The sequence below is a fragment of the Gouania willdenowi genome, chromosome 15 (assembly GCF_900634775.1).
Source record: "Gouania willdenowi chromosome 15, fGouWil2.1, whole genome shotgun sequence".
Classification (NCBI taxonomy): Eukaryota; Metazoa; Chordata; class Actinopteri; order Blenniiformes; family Gobiesocidae; genus Gouania; species Gouania willdenowi.
In genome coordinates, this window is record NC_041058.1 from 35,899,993 (window position 1) to 35,919,601 (window position 19,609).

Sequence of the window (19,609 nt, forward strand, 5' to 3'; positions counted from 1 at the left end):
TTAATGTTCCATGTTAGCTGTTAGCATCAGCAGTGCTGAATTCTTCCTAATGTACGGAAGCGTATGATGACCAACTTTCATGTTGTCCACTTCAATCCGTTACCACAAAAAGACCTTCATCATTCAACCCCATGTTCAACACACATTAGTATGGAAGCGTATTGATTTAAAACCCAGTTGTGAATTATTTATTTTTTTGGTTTGTTTTTCTGGCTATTTAAAAAAAAAAAAAAGTTTTTTTGGACTATTTATTTTCTGAGCTTAGATGGAATTTGAAACAACAGATACATTTATTTCTTTACTGAGAGAAAACATGGCCGACTTCTTAAATTTGTTAAAATGTACTTTCAACTCTCTGGGAGATATATTTAATATTATATATTTAATCCATAATATTGATGTCATTACAATGAGTCTATAACTGAGGACTATGTGGTTGTTCAGAATTAAAGAACATCCAGATCTGTGGGACATAGACACGTTCTCTAGGATCAGTTGGACACATATGACATGTTCCATGAAGTGGATTGAGACGTGGTTACTATGGTTACCATCAGGAGACTGATGAAAATACCTTCATAGTTGTAGCCTGGGTTTCCTCCTCAGAGGAAAAAATTGTCAGAAAAAAATGACTCTGGAAAACAGAAAAAAAATGTCCAAAAACTAATATATATATAAAAAAAAAAATTATTCAGATTAAAGGTTTTTCCTGTAATAATGATTAACATGGGCTTGAATGATGAAGGTGTTTCTATGGTAACGGAGTGGAGTGGACAACATAAACGTTGGTCACAACCATCACACACTGAGCTACTACTCAATGTCCTTCATTGGTTTTTTAAACATTCACATCAAAAGTAGTTCTGGGGTTTCCATGGATACGGTTGATGGTAACGGAGTGGAAAGGAAAAGGAAACATGCAGAAAATCATCAATAGAACCTGCATTATAAAAAAATTACCTAGTGGAACTTCACCACATACTTTACCAAAGCGTTTATTTTGGGTCTTTTTGGGTAAAAAAGTAGAGTGTAACCATGGGAACAGGTATTTTCTAGAGTTTATTTAGTACAGTGTGAATAATAAATTGATGTATTCATAATGGTCATTTGCAGGAGCTAAACCTTAAGAGTCAAAAAACCATTTCTCTGGGATGCGCGCACGCACGCACGCACACACACACACACACACACACACACACACACACACACACACACACACACACACACACACACACACACACACACACACACACACACACACACACACACACACACACACACACACACACACACACACACACACACACACACACACACACACACACACACACACACACACACACACACACACACAGCCTCATCTCAAACATGAAAGTGTGAGCTGTGTTTTATCGAGGTTGGGCTTTATGCCGCCTCAGATTTCACTAACTTTTACTTTTATTTTGAAATAATCTAAACTTTTTCATCTTTTGAACCAAATTTTTATAACTGTGCAACAAGTAACTTTAAACAAACTCTAGCGCGTGATCCAGAGATCTACTGTGGGAAAGACCAGCCTCATCTCCAGACGCTGCGGCAGAAGAAAAGCCCCAGACAGCGTCTTCATGAGTCGAGCCATTAGGATGGAAAGAACCCTTCTGTCTGGGTGAAGCTAAAATTGTATTACTGTATTCCTATTTTTCCATCACTCCCTCTTATATTACATAAAAACCCAAACAAAAACCATCTACACTCATCAAACCTCCAACTCAGAATATGTACATACCTTAAATTGGTTTACAAAATTTAAATAATTAGTCAGTCAGTAGTAATATTTGAATATTTGTGAAATTGCCTGTCATCATTATGCTTGCCTGAACATTGTAATCACTTCACCTATATAAAAAATGCACAAAATGTACCTGCTGTTTTTATTAACATTATGATTTATTAGACCGCTAATAAGCCAGAAGGACCCACCTAACAGGGAAAGGTATTGACTTAATATTTAAAACTTATCTGGAACACTTAAAAATAAAATCTTAGATGGCACCCTGGCATAATCTAAACCCTTTCATTTAAAACCCTTGTTCTCCTACACATAAATGCCTTCTGTTCATCTTTTTGAAGAGAAATACAATGAAAAATAGAATTTGCCAAATGTTATTAAAGAGCTGTTTTTAATAAGAAACGTTCATTATTCATTGGAAAACAAAACAAACCTTCATAACAAGAACTAACAACACCCAAACTTATAATCAACACCAAATGACTCACCAAAGGAAGAAAACAGTGGCTTGATCACATTGAAGGACGAGTTACAAGTAAGCAGATGCAGAAATCTCAATAAATATTGTAATCAAGTTAAGTCCTTTTAAAATCTACCTGTGGTAAAGAACAACAAGGTGCTTTCAGCATAAAACATATATAGGTACAGGCCCTCTGTTAAATGTAACAGTCCAGAGCAGAAGGTTCTGCATCTGAAACAACTTAAAAACTTCATTTTAAACAAACACAAAGAGAAAAAACATCAAAATTAAAGGGTTTTAAAGAACTTTGAGGCGTAACTTTTCCACGTTTTGCAGCCACACCCAGTCGTTAGAGATCAAAACACAAACCAGTTTAAAAAGCTCACAATACCAAGAAAGCATCACAGGAGGTGAGAAGTAATGGATGTGCAGCACTACAGAGGGCAGAGGACGTTCCCTTTAGAACCGAGCACGTGATAGAGCAGCACACGGTGACTGTGACACCAACCCTTAGTTTCTGACCGTTAACGATGCACGTCTGAAACCCCAAAACCCACTCTTAGTTTCTTAACGTGAAAAAGGAAGCAAAAGCACGATGATTCCACCCTCTCCTGACGTTAGTGGAGAGCCTCCACACAGATCTGCTCCTCCGTGATGTCATCGAGGAGCTGCCCCTCCCCAGGGCTACACGTGTCACTGTCATACACCTCAGTCCCCATTAAGGCCTCGTCCTCCAGACCTTCTCCTTTGCCTTTAAAGCCGTGTTGCTCTGAGGGCGATGTGCTCTCCACTGACTCCAAGTCCTCGATGCCAGCTCGGTAGTGGATGGTCAGGAGGGTCAGGGCCTGAAGTCTCTCCCCTGACTTGACGAGGGCGGTACCGATCAGTGCTTTGCGGCGCGTGTCCGTGGCCTCCCTCTCCTCTAACAGCAAAGCGTTGTTGTGTTCCAGCTCCTGGTCAATCTCCTGCTGCAGCTTGTCCAGCATTAGCTCCAGCTTCTGGAAACGCTCGTCCGTGGGTAGCCCCCTGTACAGGTCGCGTCCGATCTCCTTGACGGCAATAAAGACGCTGTCGTCCAAGCCGCCTTCTTTGCGTACCAGCTTGGCGCTGCCACTGGTCCCAGCGGGCTGCTTGGAGGGACTGGCGCTGCTTGTGTACGTCTCCGTGTCACTACTCTCATTATCGGAGGTGTTGGGCGTCTGCTTTGGTGAGGGCTCCACTGTTCCAGGCACAATGTCACTCACCTGCTCAACAAGTCTGGTTTTGGGCACCTGTCGCAGGTTGAGCAAACGGGAGCTGGTGTTTATAATGTGACGCGTGAGGCCAGTGGTGGCCCTGTTTAGGGAGGACTTTGCTTCAGGGTCAGCTCCCCGGCGTTCAGACGCTGCCACACAGTTCGGGTTTTCGGCGAGGCACTTGTCCTGGCACTTCTTGTGGCAAACGTAGGCGCAGAGGATGCACTGCGATGCTGCCTTGGTCCAGACTTTCTTTTTGCAGTACTCGCACCAGGTGGGGTTCTGAAACTGGGTGTCTTGGAAGTTGTGTGAAGTTCTGCGGACCTCTGTTAACTGCATGGCGCTGTAGGTCAGATCGTCCCGCGTTGCTGAAGGGTTGGGCTCGCTCTCCCGGTCCCTGAAGTCCTCTTCATTAAGGCACCCCTCCTGCTCCCTTTCCACCAAACCTCCACAATAGTCCGCCTCTCCCTCCGATATGTAACAGAAGTTCAGTGTAACATCTCCGTAACATAACTTCTCGTTGAAGCCCTTGTGGGTGCTCAAGCTGCGAAGCGCAGTGCGGCTGATGTTAGCTCGGGGTTCAGGGGCACCTAACCTAAAGGTGCTCTGGTACTCTGCTGAGGATGTAGCCATACATTCAAGGGCTATGTGCTCCAGCTGCAGGCTAACATGACCGAGGCACAGCAGACTGCCTAGCTTAAAGGGATCTTTGCACCACAGAGCCACGTTAAGGTACTTGTGATTGCTCTCCACCTCAAACACCACAGAGGCTTTGGACCAGCATCCGCTCTGGTTACGAAACATGGTTTCAGGAGACTCCCAAAGAAAGTGGTCATCCAGGCTATCATGTGTACTGCAGGAGCTTTCAGAAACTTTGTCCTTGGCTTGGTCTGCCTTGTTGTTAATGTTGGTCATGGTGGAAGGACCAAGGATCTCGTCACTGGATTCGCTGGGCTTTCCACACAACTTTACACTCGCCCTCTCAGGCCTGTCTTCACCCACGCCAGGGGACGATACTTTTTCAGGAGATTTTTCAAAAGTGCAGACGGGGGAAGTCGTGGTCGTAGTTGCAACAGAATCCACACCTTCCAACGAGCTTGCCTCCGATGACGACGTGAGCCGTATCTGAGGTCTTGGGGGAACAGGGGGACGAGAGGGAGGTGGGGGAGGGGGGAGAGTTGGACGAGGAAGCCCCTCCCCTGTGTCACTACTGGTTTTATGGGGTGAGGGCTTGGGGGACTCTTTGGGTTTTAGAGGGGACTGAATACCCACCAGGTTCAGCTTGCGATTGAGAATAGGTGATATGGTACCGAGGGGCTTCGAGGCCAAGTTGGCGACAGTTCTTTTGGGGCTTTGGTTTACTGACAGTAAGAACTCCTCCTTGGTGTCACTGGGATTGGTGGTGGTGCTGTTAGATCCAGCAGTCTGGCTTGGTTTGGACTCCACTATCAAATCTTCAAACTCTTCCAAATCTTTGTGGTCGGACATGTCAGAGACAGTGGTTATGGAGGCGGGTTCTTCTTCATAACCGCCTGGTGGGGGAATAAAAGCCGTTTCCTCGAGCTGCCCAAACCCCTCCTGCAGGATTCTCAAACTTCCTGAGGAGGAAGAAGTGTGGTGACGAACTGGTCTCTCGTACAGGACCAGCACCCGGTCCCCAGCCTGCTTCAACAGCTTCGGCACTTGAACAGAGGACGTTACTTTGACACCTGTCAACAAAGGCAAGAAGAACACGTTTAGAATGTAGATATCACCATAAACAACATGTTTAGTAGTGATGGGTCTCAAACCTCCGATGGCAATCAGACGATCGCCCTTCTGCAGGTCTGCAGTGGCTGCAGGCGAGTAGGGCATGACCGTCTCGATACTGACGTGCACTGCGTCTCCTTCACTCGCAGGAACGTGCCGGAACGTCATTCCCACATTTCCACTTGGTCCCTTGATAACCTCCGTCTGTGCAGGAATGTCACAGAGAAAAAAGGACGTGATAGGTTAATCTCTAATTCAAGATCATCTCTAATCCATCAGGAGTTAACCCTCCCATTATCCTCAAATATCAATAACATTTTACCCTTGGGGGGTCAATCTGACCCCAAGGATATTTGTCTCCAAAAAATTATTTTCAGAAAATCATTGACCAAGTTTTAGTGTCAGACACTTTGTTTATTTGTTGAATTCATAAATAATCCCTTGATAACCCTTGACTTGTTCTCTAGCGCCACCATCAGGACAAACTATTATTTTGAATAGTTTTCATCCAAATCTTCTCAAAATTACTGACAACATAAATGAGCACTAGAGTATGAACCCTATTGGTTGTGGTGATGATATGACCTTTGACCTTTCCAGCAGTGCCACCATCAGGTCAAACTTTCAGTTTTAAAGTTAGTGGATCTGGAAAATCTTTCATCCAAATCTTTTCTAATTTGGGGTGAACATTCATGACTCTCAGAATTAACTGTAGTGATTGATGTTAGTGCCACCCCCCTCCCCCCTGATTTTCCTGTAATAGACATTTATTTACCACTTCAGATAACAAGAATCCACTGTCCTCCACAGCGCGGAAACTATCAGATCTACTTTTGCAGGTGTGATTAGTAGGACGGACGCACACACACAATGTGGGAAAGTTTCCTCCAAAAAACACATACTCATAACAAATAAAAAAAAATGTTAAGCTTCTACATAATCTACATGGCAAATTTTATTAAATCTGTGATAGTGTGACAATAAATCATGTTTTACAAACAAATCTGTAGACCGCTCAAAAAAAAATAATTGAGATTTACATCAAATATAAAGCCAATTGTCATTAGCGAAGGCTATAAAAGCAGAAACATTAGAACTAATGTATGGACATCAACTGCAGCAAATTTGGTGATCATAATAAAGAAACTGTAAACTTTGCACCTTGATACTCTGGTTTGTATAGTCTGTTTTATTCCATTTGTATTTATTCTTATTCCCCAATTGTTATAACTACATCCCCTCAAGATGTTTGCTTTTACCTACTGTACATAAGATACCTCTTTTTACTATTTAACTGCACATTTCTTGCATATTCTGCACACCCTGAGTGACTTTATGCCAAATGTAACAAGTGAATTTCTCCATTGTGAGATCAATGAAGGATTATCTTATCTTAGGTCAAAGATAAACATGTTTTTGTATGAAAAAAAGTTCAGGCTGAAGCTCATTTTGCCACAACTGTGCCAGATTTTTCCACAAGTTTGTAAACAAGTGTGTAACTGCAATATGTCAGTCAAATTGATTCCAATTATTGTTAGTCTTATGTTTCACCACGAGGTGTTTCAATTTGGTTTGAAATAAACACATTTATCCAGGTTTCTGCTGTATCATGCGTAATGCTGTTCCACTCTTTGATGCAGTTACACATGGCTGTTATTCAGCAATGCTTTGACCAATCAGAATAATTGACAGTGTTGGAAAGCTCAGAACCTGTAGAAATTGGTGATATCAAACACTATGGGAGTGGCTTTAGAATCCGTGTATCATTCGTTCATTCGTTTTTCATTATGTAACAAAAACATGAAAAATGAAAAAAAAACCACATTTGATATTTGTTTCCAAAACGAAAAAACGGAAAATGCCTTGTTTTTCAAATTCAAGCTCTTTTGCTTCGTTACAGAAAACGAAGACCTTTATTCGTATCAGAGCTGGTTAAAGGAGGGACTGGCAATTTTAAGCACAAGCTCTGTGCACTCATTGGACGGATTTCTCGACTGTGAAATGGCAGTTTATACATAATGACATTATCTTTTGATAATAAACAACAAAGGTAAGACACCATTTGTCATCACTGTGTATTTTCTGATTTTTGTGGCGTTGTTTTGGTACGTAACATACCCGACCTGTATATCAGTGGATTCAGCTCAGCCTGTACTTTCATGTAGTCACTTATTATAGAGATCTGTGTTTATTATGTGACTCACAACAGTGGAAAAAGGCAGAGTTTGCAGAGTTGTTGACTTTTCCCTTTTTGAACATAATGTCCTGGTGTGTGTGCTGTGGTATTTGGTTCTGAATGTGGGTTAGCTACAGTTATAACTTCTATAGTTTATAGGGCTGAGAGGTTAATCAATTATACCCATCAAATTAGGAAATGTGATGAAATATGAAGATACATTTTTTTTTTTTAAATAATAAATACTGAAGGGGTCAAAATGACCCCTTGGATAATAGGAGTTGAACCATTCACTTTCTGTGCTTCATCCATGTTTACCAGTAACAATGTACCGTTAAACACAATGAGCCTCAGACTAATAAACGTTAAAAACTCTAATCCTTTGAAAAGGATTTAGAAAAGTGAAAATATTGCCTGAGTGAATGAGTTTGTACGATTGTACAGAGAGAAAGAAGAGTGTGGACCAGCTGTGTTATCACAGCTACTGCACACGCTCCACTTCTACCAACACACCTGGGCTAGCGTAGGAGTGGGAGAGTGACTGGATACACAAATGTGCAATTTATGTCAATTCCAACTGGGACTGGTCCATGTCACAAGAAATAAGCCTGGGTAGGATGGTTTGGAGTTTAGAAAATAACAGCTAAATGGGCTGGAAGGGAAAAATGGAGATGAGGACAAAGAGAGTACAGGTGTGGTGGTTTAGGAGAGAGGAAAGGAAAGGGCACAGTGATGGGAGTCGACAAAGACGAATGCCTGTAATTTCCTCTGCTGTCATTTATAACAGCTCTGCTGAAGGCAGTGATTGAGTTACGGTTAGCCCTAAATAAGCATATGATCTATACAGGCTCACTAAACTCTGAGTAACTCATTCAGAGACAATAACACCTGGACTAGAAAACATCATCAGTTATAGAGCTGCTGGTTTCTGAAGAACAGGACAAAGGTAAAGCACGTATGACGAGCCGTTATAACATGTGATAGTGGTTATTGGTTAGAGATGTCTACAACTAGTCCACATGAAGTCACTTCACCAAATGACCCACGCAATTAGGTCTAAAAAATGTGGAAATTTTCACCAATTGTTCAGTAATTATTCAATAGACACTGTATATTTTTAGTGATGATATATATTAACGTATTTTGAAGGAAAAACACAAAAAAATAGAAAATGTAGAACATAAAAAAACTATTAAATCTAACGGGAGTACAGTAGTAGTAGTTCATACAGTGAGTCAAATAGTTCACATTTAGCCCAATTATCACACACACACACGCACGCACGCACACACACACACACACACACACACACACACACACACACACACACACACACACACACACACACACACACACACACACACACACACACACACACACACACACACACACACACACACACACACACACACACACACACACACACACACACACACACACACACACACACACACACACACACACACACACACACACACACAAGATCAAACAGGATGTTTAGCCATAAAACTAAAGCTGATCATCAAGATACTATCAGGCATCCAATGAGATTACAGCCCCACCCCCCGGCACATGCTACACTAAACCAGACATGGGCAACTGGCGGCCCACTGTCTACTTTTATGCGGCCCTCAAAGTAAATGTACAAAATGACAGAAAAAAAGACAAAACATGAGCATTACAAAAAATTACTATTATTAAAATTTTAAATTACAGAAAATCACAATTAAAACACATTAAAAGACTAGAAAACACAAAAAATGACTCTGCAAACCCACAGTACTAACAAACAAGCAAAACGACAACAGAAATATACAAAAATGACACCAAAAAATGCTAAATGACGTACAAAAATACACAATATGACTCTAAAATACACATTATTTTACAGGAAAACTACACTAAAGGACGACAGAAATGTATAAAATGCTTCACAATGAGCAAGACAACAAACATACACAGAATGAGAGAAAAACACAAAATGACTGTATAAAAACTCTTTGTTCTTTCCTGTATTAATGCTCAGATCGCTCATTATTCTAATGCGGTTGATCATGTGACCCTCTGATCAAACAAACACATTTTGTGGCCCCACTGTGATAATAGACTGTACCAGACTGTACACTGATAACCAAGGACTTACAAAAGCCACACAAGTAGTCTAAATTAAACTTCATGTCATTTAAAAAAGGCTACTTTGCAGGGTACAGTAAAATGTGAAGAATATTTAACATTTTGCAGATGGCAGCATAAATGCTTGGTCACTCTTGGGCCTCGTAGAGATCTTTCATAATTTTTTGTTCATCCATTCATCCTTTAACTCAAACCACAGACACTCAGACTATAATCTATAATCATCCTACGTTAGGACATCACGTGAAGAGACGTGTGAATCTAAGGTTAACTGGGCTGAATTACCCTCCATCACCATGTGTTTTCATGTGTTTTCTGCTCTCAGGCTTTAAGGACCACGACATGATTGTGATGTATTGGTTAAAGTAAAAAAACATGGATTATTTATAAGATCAGCTGCTCTGAGCTCCAAACACACAGATGAAAATGACTGAATTTTGGTATCACAACATTAGTGGATGTCAGTTGTTTCTATTCCACAGACAGAATCTCCATCAACAATCATTATTGATCACCACAGTGCACACTAATACGTGCAACCAATGCTGCAGCATGAGATCTTCTTCCTCTGTGGAGTGTTTGAACATTTAACAAAAGACCAAAAACAGGACAAAGGTTCAGGTGAAGGTCAGCATCAAACCTTCAACCCTGTGTTGATGATGATATTTATTTGTTATTGACTGTCATCTGATTTATGGGGGGGCACCTAGCGGACATGGGGGGGGCGCTAGCGGATCAAGTGACGGAGCGCATATGGGGCACGCTTATCAGACCTGGGGAGGGGAAGAGGGCAGATAGTGTTCACACTGACACTGTAGAACCCTGCTGGTTCTGATGAGGGTTCTTTTAAAATTATATAAAATAAACGACCTGTTATTTCAGCCACTGCTTGTGTTTTTTTTAATTTAATTAATTAATTTATTTATTTACTGAATAAAATAACAAAACAGACTTCCAGCAACCCCTCACCCCAACCCCTCCTAAAAATAAAATAAAATCAATAACACTAATCAAAAATCAATAAACAAAATACAACACAATTATTAAAACATTTATAACATAAGTCAACTATTCATCAGCATGTATGTCTATGCTGTACTGCGTTATTCATCAACTTATGTATCAATAGGAGAAAAATATGAAGTTTTTTAAAGAATTTTTTAACAGACAATAAACTTATAAATTAAATTGATCCTCAAGATCATTCCAAACTTTAACACCGTACAGGTAAAAAACATCTTATAACATTTGTTCTACATTTACTTTGTTCAAAAATATAAACAGCTTTTAAATTACATTTTCCTTCTTTTAGTTTAAAAGCAAGGCTTTTATTTCTTACTCAGAATAAAAAATATATAAAACACTTTTAACTTAACTTTTTAAACAGTTCATTAGTAGATGTCCAGATTAGAGTTCAACTTTATTTATTAAGATCTCTTTTGTAGTTTGATTAATGGATCTACATATGTTTTACATGTATTGGCACAGCTTTCTGAGCCAGGTAAGACAAAATATATACTGTTTATTCTATGTGGAATGTCTATAGTTTTAGATCTTTTTTCTAATATGTTCTACATGCGGCTTCCAGCAAAGCTGATGATCTATGATAACGCCCAAGAACTCTGTGTTTAAACAGTAGTGGAGCTAATCTTTAGAATGAACTGAATAAATAAATAAAAATAAAATAAATAGATGATCACAGTGTGGTTTATAACATGCTGTTATCTTATCTGAAGGTGACATCACATCAACACACAGCCCAGTGTAACCAGCTGCTCTTATTGTGACGACACACACTCGTCAGTCCACTCTGCTCCAGAACAAACAGTGGCTCCATCTCTCTCTCACACACACACACACACACACACACACACACACACACACACACACACACACACACACACACACACACACACACACACACACACACACACACACACACACACACACACACACACACACACACACACACACACACACACACACACACACACACACACACACACACACTAATTGTATGGTAGGAAACACAGACAGCTGCAGCTCCTTCTCTATAAAGCTCAATAACACCAGTCACTGCATTAGGATCATAGAGAACATGATGAGGGTCATGAACCATCCTAACACACACACACACACACACACAATGTTAGGGCTCGTCTACATGCCCACAACACACTTCCATCATCTGCAGCCGCTCCTAACATGTGCACGTTAGCATGTGCTAATCGTAGCACTAATAGTAAAGAACCCTGAGCAGTGTTTTAGCTAGACTTCATCTATCAGGCCTTTGGGTTTTTATACCGAATTTGTACTTTTACCAAAAACAAATGCTCGAAATGACTCCAAAATACACAAAATGACAGAAAAAAAACAGAAAACTGAAAAGTCGAGAGAAAAACACAAAATAACAAATACACACAAACCTTTTGTTTATGTACATTTGTGTGTAAAGCAAAAAATGCAAATATACAAAACCACACAAAGCTTTTGATGTTTCTTATGTTAATGCTCTGATTGATCATTATTCTATGTTCATCATGTGACCCTCAGATCAAATACGATTATAGGTTTGTGGCCCCGCCCACTGTGACAAAAGTTGTGTATCTCTGCTTTGGCTGATACACTTTAACAATTTATCCAAATCTTTAAACGTTACACCAGCAAATAAAACAAATGTGTAAATAGATGTTTGAATGTAAGGATGTAGAAGGTGCAGCTCTGTGTAGATCAGGTACTTGTTGGTTTCTGAGCAACTGTTGGTTTTACTGATTCTGTTGGATCTACTGGATCTATAGGATCTGTCGGTTCTATAGGTTCTGTTGGCTCTATTGAAATTGTTGGTTCTGTTGGATCTGTTGGTTTTAATTTGTTGGTTCTGTTGGTTCTATTGGATCTGTTGGTTCTATTGGATCTGTTGAATTTGTTGGTTCTATTGGATCTGTTGGTTTTATTTAATTTGTTGGTTCTGTTGGTTCTGTTGGATCTGTTGGTTCTATTGGTTCACAGTAAATTGTTGTCCAGCAGTGCTTTTGGTTCTCCAAGCTCTAAAGCCGTGGCGGCACCGCTAACCTTGTTAAGATCGACTCAGACAACAAAGCAGCTTCTGGCTTCTTCTCTCAGAGCAGAAAACATGAACAAAGACAAAGGGAGAGAGCAAAGGCTGAACTATTTCAGCTCTTTTATCTGCAGCGCCACACAAAACAAATGAAAGGTTAATATGTTCAAATGGCAGCTATCACTGCTTTAAAGTTCCCTGCTCTTCCTCCAGGAAACAAACCCAGACCTCCTCCTTTGATCCCCTGAAGAACACATTCATTGTGATAAAAGGCTGCTATTACACACCGTCAGAGGAACATCTTCATCTTCCTATCACACACACACACACACACACACACACAGCAGTAACACACACACTATTGGACTGCCTCACACTTTACCAGTCTGGATCAATCCTGATAGGTATATATATCTGATCATTACAGAACAACTCAGATGAAGAGGAAAACTGTGATTCAGAGTGGAAACATTATTTTATTTTTGATTTTAAGTAATTTTTCTAAACAAAATCTTAGATTTACACGTGATTAGTCTTCATAAACCAGTGGTCAGAGACAGAAATCTCCAAATCTGATGTAATATTAATGTCCAGAAAAAATCTGGGCATCAAATCTTTGCGTAATCTCAGCGTTTCTGTCGAGTATAAATATAAATTAATGACAATAGTTAACTCCATTAACAGTTTTAGCACGTTTGGTATGATTTTTGGGTGTTTTATAGCCTGGAACGAGTCTGAAGAGGTGTCCATGAAGAAAAAAACCCAGCACTGTCCAGAAGCGCAAGATACGCCTTCGTTTTTGTGAATAGAAAACCTCTGGGAGGTCCAATCCCGGGACTGCTCCTGGTTTCCAGGAAGGTCACGGACGACGGTGGATCCAGCCTGTGGCTCCCGTGCGTCTGAACCCCGGCCTGCGCCATCTGCCACTGCAGCGCCGTCGCACAGACGCCGTTCCCGGCACCGGGGGATGAACCACGGATGCCTTCGGCCGCAATTCTCCACAGGTTAATGAGGAAGTGACTCTACGCCTGTGCTTTCAGAATGCTAGGTCGCTAGCAAACAAAGCTCATCTCCTGAGGAGGAAACTCTTTATGTCCGGGAGACCTGGCAGCGGGAGAATGAGTATGTTCATCTGAATGAACTGTGCCCTCCGGACTGCTACGTGTTTGGAACTCCTCGGGTCACGCGTCGTGGAGGCGGTTTGGCGCTCGTGTGCCGGAATTCTTTCTCCTGCAGACTGATAGACACGGACACTTTCAACTCAGAGCTCCAGACGTGTAAGGTTGGAAACAAACTCTCTTTTTACTGTTTTAATTTACCGACAGCCTGGTCCTGCTCATTTATTTCTAGATGAATAAACTGAGTTCATGTCATCTATTGTTAAGCTGGAGAGTGTATTAATTACTGGTGAATTTAATCTCCATGTTGATAACTTCCTGTCCTATGGCAGCTGAGTTTGTGTCTCTTATGGATTCATTTCACTTTGTACATGTGTCGGTCCAACGCACACTAAAAGTCATACTTTGGATTTGGTCTTTTCTTTTGGTTTAAAAATTGACCAACTAAACATTGAGGATTTACAAATAAGCGACCACTGCTGTATTTTATTCAATCTGTCATTTACACTGGCACAGACTACTTCCACTGTGAAAAAACAGAGACACATTCTAAATGAAGCTGCAACCAGTGGGTTTTCTGCTATGTTTGATTCAACTACCTTTTCTAGTTGTGTTGATGTTGACTCGTTTATGTCAAACTTCAATAATCATTGTCTGACTGTTTTGGACACAGTAACTCCAGCTAAAAACACTCTAGGCCCTCATAAAAAAAAAACCATGTCCGTGGATAAATGAAGCTATTTCTAACTTCAGGAAAAGCTGCAGGAAGGTGGAGCATTTGTGGAAAGCCACAAAATTAGAAGTGCATAGACTCCATCTTAAAGACATGATAATGGAGCTAAATGAAAAAATAAAACACGCCCACTCTGCCTATTTCTCAGATCGTGTTTCACCAAATAAGAAAAACCCCAAAGTCTCGTTTGAAACTATTGACAACCTTGCTGCACCTCCACCGTCTCTTGTTTCGGTGCACACGCAAGATGACTGTAACAGTTTTTTGAAATTCTTTGTAAACAAAGTACAAGACGTCAGGGCCAGTATCACTCCTCCTTTGGTCAGCTTGTGCACTACAGTAGCCCCTGTGTGCTCATGGTCCTCCTTCACTCCTGTCAACCTACAGGATGTTCAGTATTTAGTGGGAAAAATGAAACCCTGTGGACATTGTTCCCACTCTACTGCTCTTAAATATTTTTGACGTTATCAGTCCTTGGGTGGTAAAACTGATTAATCTCTCACTTTTATCTGGCTCGGTCCCCAAATTTTTTAAACATGTTGTAATAAATCCCATTCTTAAAAAGCCTAATCTGGATCCCGGGGAGCCTATAAACTACCGGCCCATATCTAAACTTCCGTTCATTTCAAAAATCCTGGAAAAAGTGGGTGCTAAGCAGCTGACCTCATTCAAAGAACAACATGATATTTATGATAAATATTAATCTGGTTTTAGATCAATCCACTCCACTGAAACTGATCTTCTGAAAGTTTCTAGTGACGTGATGATGTCACTGACTCTGGTCGTTACACAGTTTGTTTGACTTGATCTGACAGCTGCCTTTGATACAGTAGATCACAGTATACTGGTTTATCCACTTACATCTGAGATGGGTTTTCTGGTACTGTTCTCCAGTGGTTTACCTCTTATATAAATGGAAGAACTTTTAATGTTGCTATTAATGACGTAATGTCTAATGTGTCTGATCTGTCATGTGGAATAGCCCAGGGCTCTGTTCTGGGACCTGTTCTGTTTTTATTGTATCTGATGCCTCTTGGTCGGTTCATCCGTGGTTCTAAAAATGTGTCCAATCATTTCTATGCAGATGATATTCAGCTGTTTTGCTCTTTCAATGACTCAGAGTTTCACTTCTTATCTGAATTCCTGGAATGTGTATCTGCTATCAAAAACTGGTTGACATCAAATGATCTGCAGATAAATTCTGGCAAAACAGAAACTCTGATCATCGCTCCTGATAAAAAGTTCCCATTGATCAAGAACTCCCTTGGTGCACTGGACACACTTGTGAAAACCAGCCTCAGAAACCTTGGAGTTGTTTTTGATAAATCAATGTCTTTGGAGGGTCACTGTCATCAACTGACTAAAAACTGTTTTTATCATCTGAGAAATATCTGTAAAGTGAGGAATTTTCTGTCCAAACCAGATCTGTAAATGATCATACACGCATTCATCTTGTCATACATTAATTACTGTAATTTGGTTTTCACCTGTTTTAATAAGTCGACACTAAAGAGACTTCAGATTGATTAGAACGCTGCTGACAGACTCTTGACCAGTGATCCCAGAACATCCCACATTACCCACATTATTTCTGGTCTTCATTGGCTTCCAGTTCATTTTCATATTGAGTTTAAAATTCTAGTCCTGACTTTCTGTGTGATGCATGGTCAGACCCCTCAATACATCACTGACATGTTCTGCTCCCACACTTCAGGACTCACCCTTCGTTCTACTCATGATCCTAAAAACTCATTTTAGAACCCAGGGTGACCTGGTGTTCCAGGCAGTAGCACCAAGACTCTGGAATAACCTACACCAGTCGCTCTGTGATTATGTCTGAGTCTTTTAAAAAACATCTGAAGACCACGCTTTTCAGAAAGGCTTTTGGTTTAATTACTTTTAATTTTATTATCTTTATGATGTTCCAACTGTTGTTTTAAATTATCTTGTGTTTTATTATCCTTTTATGATGTTGCTGTTGTTTTAGTTTCATTTTTGCCTGTTCAGCACTTGACGTGATTTTATCTGTTAAAAGCAATATAGAAATAATATTTACTTACTTACTTCCCCCTGACAAACAATTTCAGCCCATTTTTGCTTTTTACCATTTTTCTTCAACTACACCAAACTTGCTATATTTTTCATCACTTTTTCTTGCCATTATTTTGCTTTTAACGTATTTTTGCTACATTATTCCCATTCTACCACTTCATCAGATTAATGCCTTTTCTGCAATTTTTTTCTACTTTAAAGACATTTTCAAACCTTTTCCAACTAATGTCACATATGATGACTCCTGTCCATTTTTATCCACTATAATTTATAACTTTTAACCAATTTCTGCTGTTTTTAAAATCCCATTTCTCCACCTTTTCCACCATTTTTGGTCACTTTGAACCATTTTATTAGTGATTAAAACCATGATTTCCATCTTTAAGATGACTATAATAATATTAATAAATGTTCCTGGATAACAGTGGATATTATTCAGATGAATAAATAAATGTGGTTATCACAGATTCATAGAACAATGGACCATCATTTTACTGACTTTATGGATGGACCCCAAAAATCTCTCCTTTATTCCCCCTTATAGATGGTCCTGTCTCCACATGACTGTTCTTCAATGTTCATGTCTGTGTTCAAACACCTTCAGCTACAGTGGGGGTCCCTGCTCTCTGGGACCTTTATTTTGAAAAGGTTGAGAACCACTGGTGTAGAGGACTGAGGAGGATGTAGTTGTACAAAGTGAAATAGGATTATTCATGATGTTCTGCCTTATCGTTGGATCTTTACCATTAACTTCAACCAGTCAGACAAATGGTCTCCAGCCTCCACTCTGTTTATTAGCCTTTTCTCTCCATCATGCTAATGTTAGCAATGCATTCTTTTTTTAATAAAAGGACCTTAATATACATTTCTATGAGATAGAGGCGTAACTATCAAAGCACAAACTGATAATCAGTTTGGACAGAAAGAAGAATGATCCCAATGCTGGAAAACTGAACCTAGATTAAATTATAGAAGAAGAAGCTGTTGCTAATTGTCAGAGATGACATTTGTTGGCAGGTTTTATTAAATAAGTTATCAGATGTACGTGTGGATACTGGAAACACTGAGCAGGGAGGGGTGGGGCCGTAGCACGGGCTGGTGGGGGTTGAACAAATCCTCTTCACTGTCACTGCTCTGCTTGGTAATTTAATCTAATACCACATGTCAAATCGATTTGTGTATGGTTATAGGGCACGAGTCGCTGCAGGGCAACAGCGCAGCAATTCCCTGCTGCCACTTCAATCTGCAGCCCTGCTGGTGATGGGGGGTCGCAGGGGGAGGCACAGCAGGAACCACTCAGGTGTGTGCTCGATCTACACTGACGCACATTTTATACACCAGATACAGATTTAGTAGAAGGACAACCTGCTGCAGACGTTCACTTCATTACACACATCTGCACCACACGCATATATCATATAAATTATTACTAATTAGAGCTGCAACTAACGATCATTTTCATAATGAATTCATTGATCAATAAATTAATTGATGAATCAGATTTAAAAAAAAAAACAGTTTATCTATAAAGTACAAACGTGTGTACAAACAAACTCTGTGCATGCATGCCCAAACACTCTGGGCGTGCGCACGCACAAACACTCTGGGCGTGCGCACGCACAAACACTCTGGGCGTGCGCACGCACAAACACTCTGGGCGTGCGCAAGCACAAACACTCTGTGCATGTGCACGCACAAGCACTCTGTGCGTGCGCACGCACAAGCACTCGTGGTGCGTGCACACGCACAAGCACTCGTGGTGCGTGCACACGCACAAACACTCGTGGCGCGCACACAAACACACTGTGCACGCGCGCACACAAAAACACAGAGACATTGCCAATGCTTTTAATAGTCGATTTTTAATGATTCATCGTTGCAGGCTTATTACGAATTGTTTTCTTCATTGCATTAAAAGGAGATACGTCAGCAATTTAAGGTTTTCCCTCCTTTAAAGCAACTGTGTTAAACTCAAGGCTCAAAGGCCAAATCCAGCCCTTTAGAGCATCTAATTCGTCCTGCAGCAGAAAGCAAAAAAAGCGAGTGAAACCATGAATCATTGTGTAAATGGTCAACTAATTCAGCTGTCGATATCTTCAAAATAATTGACAAATTCAATGAAACACCACAATATTAGCAGGGCTCACATTTCCCCCCATGATTATATCACATGATGGAAGTCATTTTAATCTCACATTGTAAAAAAAAACGTTTTTCTCAAATATTGCAAATTTCATCAAATTATTCCACAATATGTCCTTTAATATTATCAGTGCTGTACAATACAGATTTGATCATTATATATATATATATATATATATATCCTTCTCTTGTCCAGAAGTTTAGGCGGCGGGCGGAATCTGTTACAACTTTCTTTCTGGCCGCCTTCTACTCTTAAACATGTTCATAAATGATTCCTTACCCCTTTAGCACCTAAAGAATATCCGTAATATTACGTGAATATCTGTAAAAGTCACGTTTTTCTATGTCTGCTAGCATAGCATCTCTTCTTCACTGCAATAATATCTGGATGCCAACTGATCACTGGGTTACCAGTGCCCTCTGCTGGTCCAAACAAATATCTGACGTAAATACAGCGTAGATTGTTTTTTTTTTTTTTTTTTAAAGTCCAATTGTTAAGGCACAAAATGCATTTTCAGTTGCACTTTCAAAAAGAAAAACAACTATTATGTAGTTTTGCATTGTTTACTAAAGAACCATTTAAATTAATAGGCATCTTCTTCATTTGTATTATTCCTTTATTTATTTCATTCAAGATTTATTTTTAGTTAAATTGCATTGTTTTGAATAGTTTAACAAGGGATTCTTTTGACAATGAAAAATAAAAGGAAAATAGTACAGTATTTTCAAGTTTTTTCCCGAAAAAATTCATTTGTCTACAGTCCCATTTTGTAAAATAAATCATGAGAGAATCGTATCGTGAACCCAGTATCAAGAATCAAATCATATCGGGGAGTTGAGTGAATTGTTACATCCCTACTAAATAATGATGAAATTACTAATTTTCCCACCTAAAATCTGTGCCCACGTAAGATAAACTGGTCTGTAAAATGAGTTTGACACCACGGCTTTAGAACATCCAATTCCCACCGGAGAACGTTGTGGA

At 40.0% G+C, this 19,609-nt stretch overlaps 1 protein-coding gene across 1 annotated transcript in view; it reads right to left on the bottom strand.

The window, feature by feature from the left end:
* Nucleotides 1-2,142: 2,142 nt before the first annotated feature.
* The window catches only part of pdzd8 (PDZ domain containing 8), a 51,536-nt gene continuing 34,069 nt past the window's right edge, over nucleotides 2,143-19,609 (bottom strand). The window contains exons 4-5 of the mRNA XM_028469250.1: nucleotides 5,254-5,416; nucleotides 2,143-5,172 (exon numbers count right to left, since the gene is read on the bottom strand). Coding sequence (XP_028325051.1) covers nucleotides 2,846-5,172; nucleotides 5,254-5,416 — 2,490 coding nt within the window. The 3' untranslated portion in view covers nucleotides 2,143-2,845. The remainder of the gene's footprint in view (nucleotides 5,173-5,253; nucleotides 5,417-19,609) is intronic.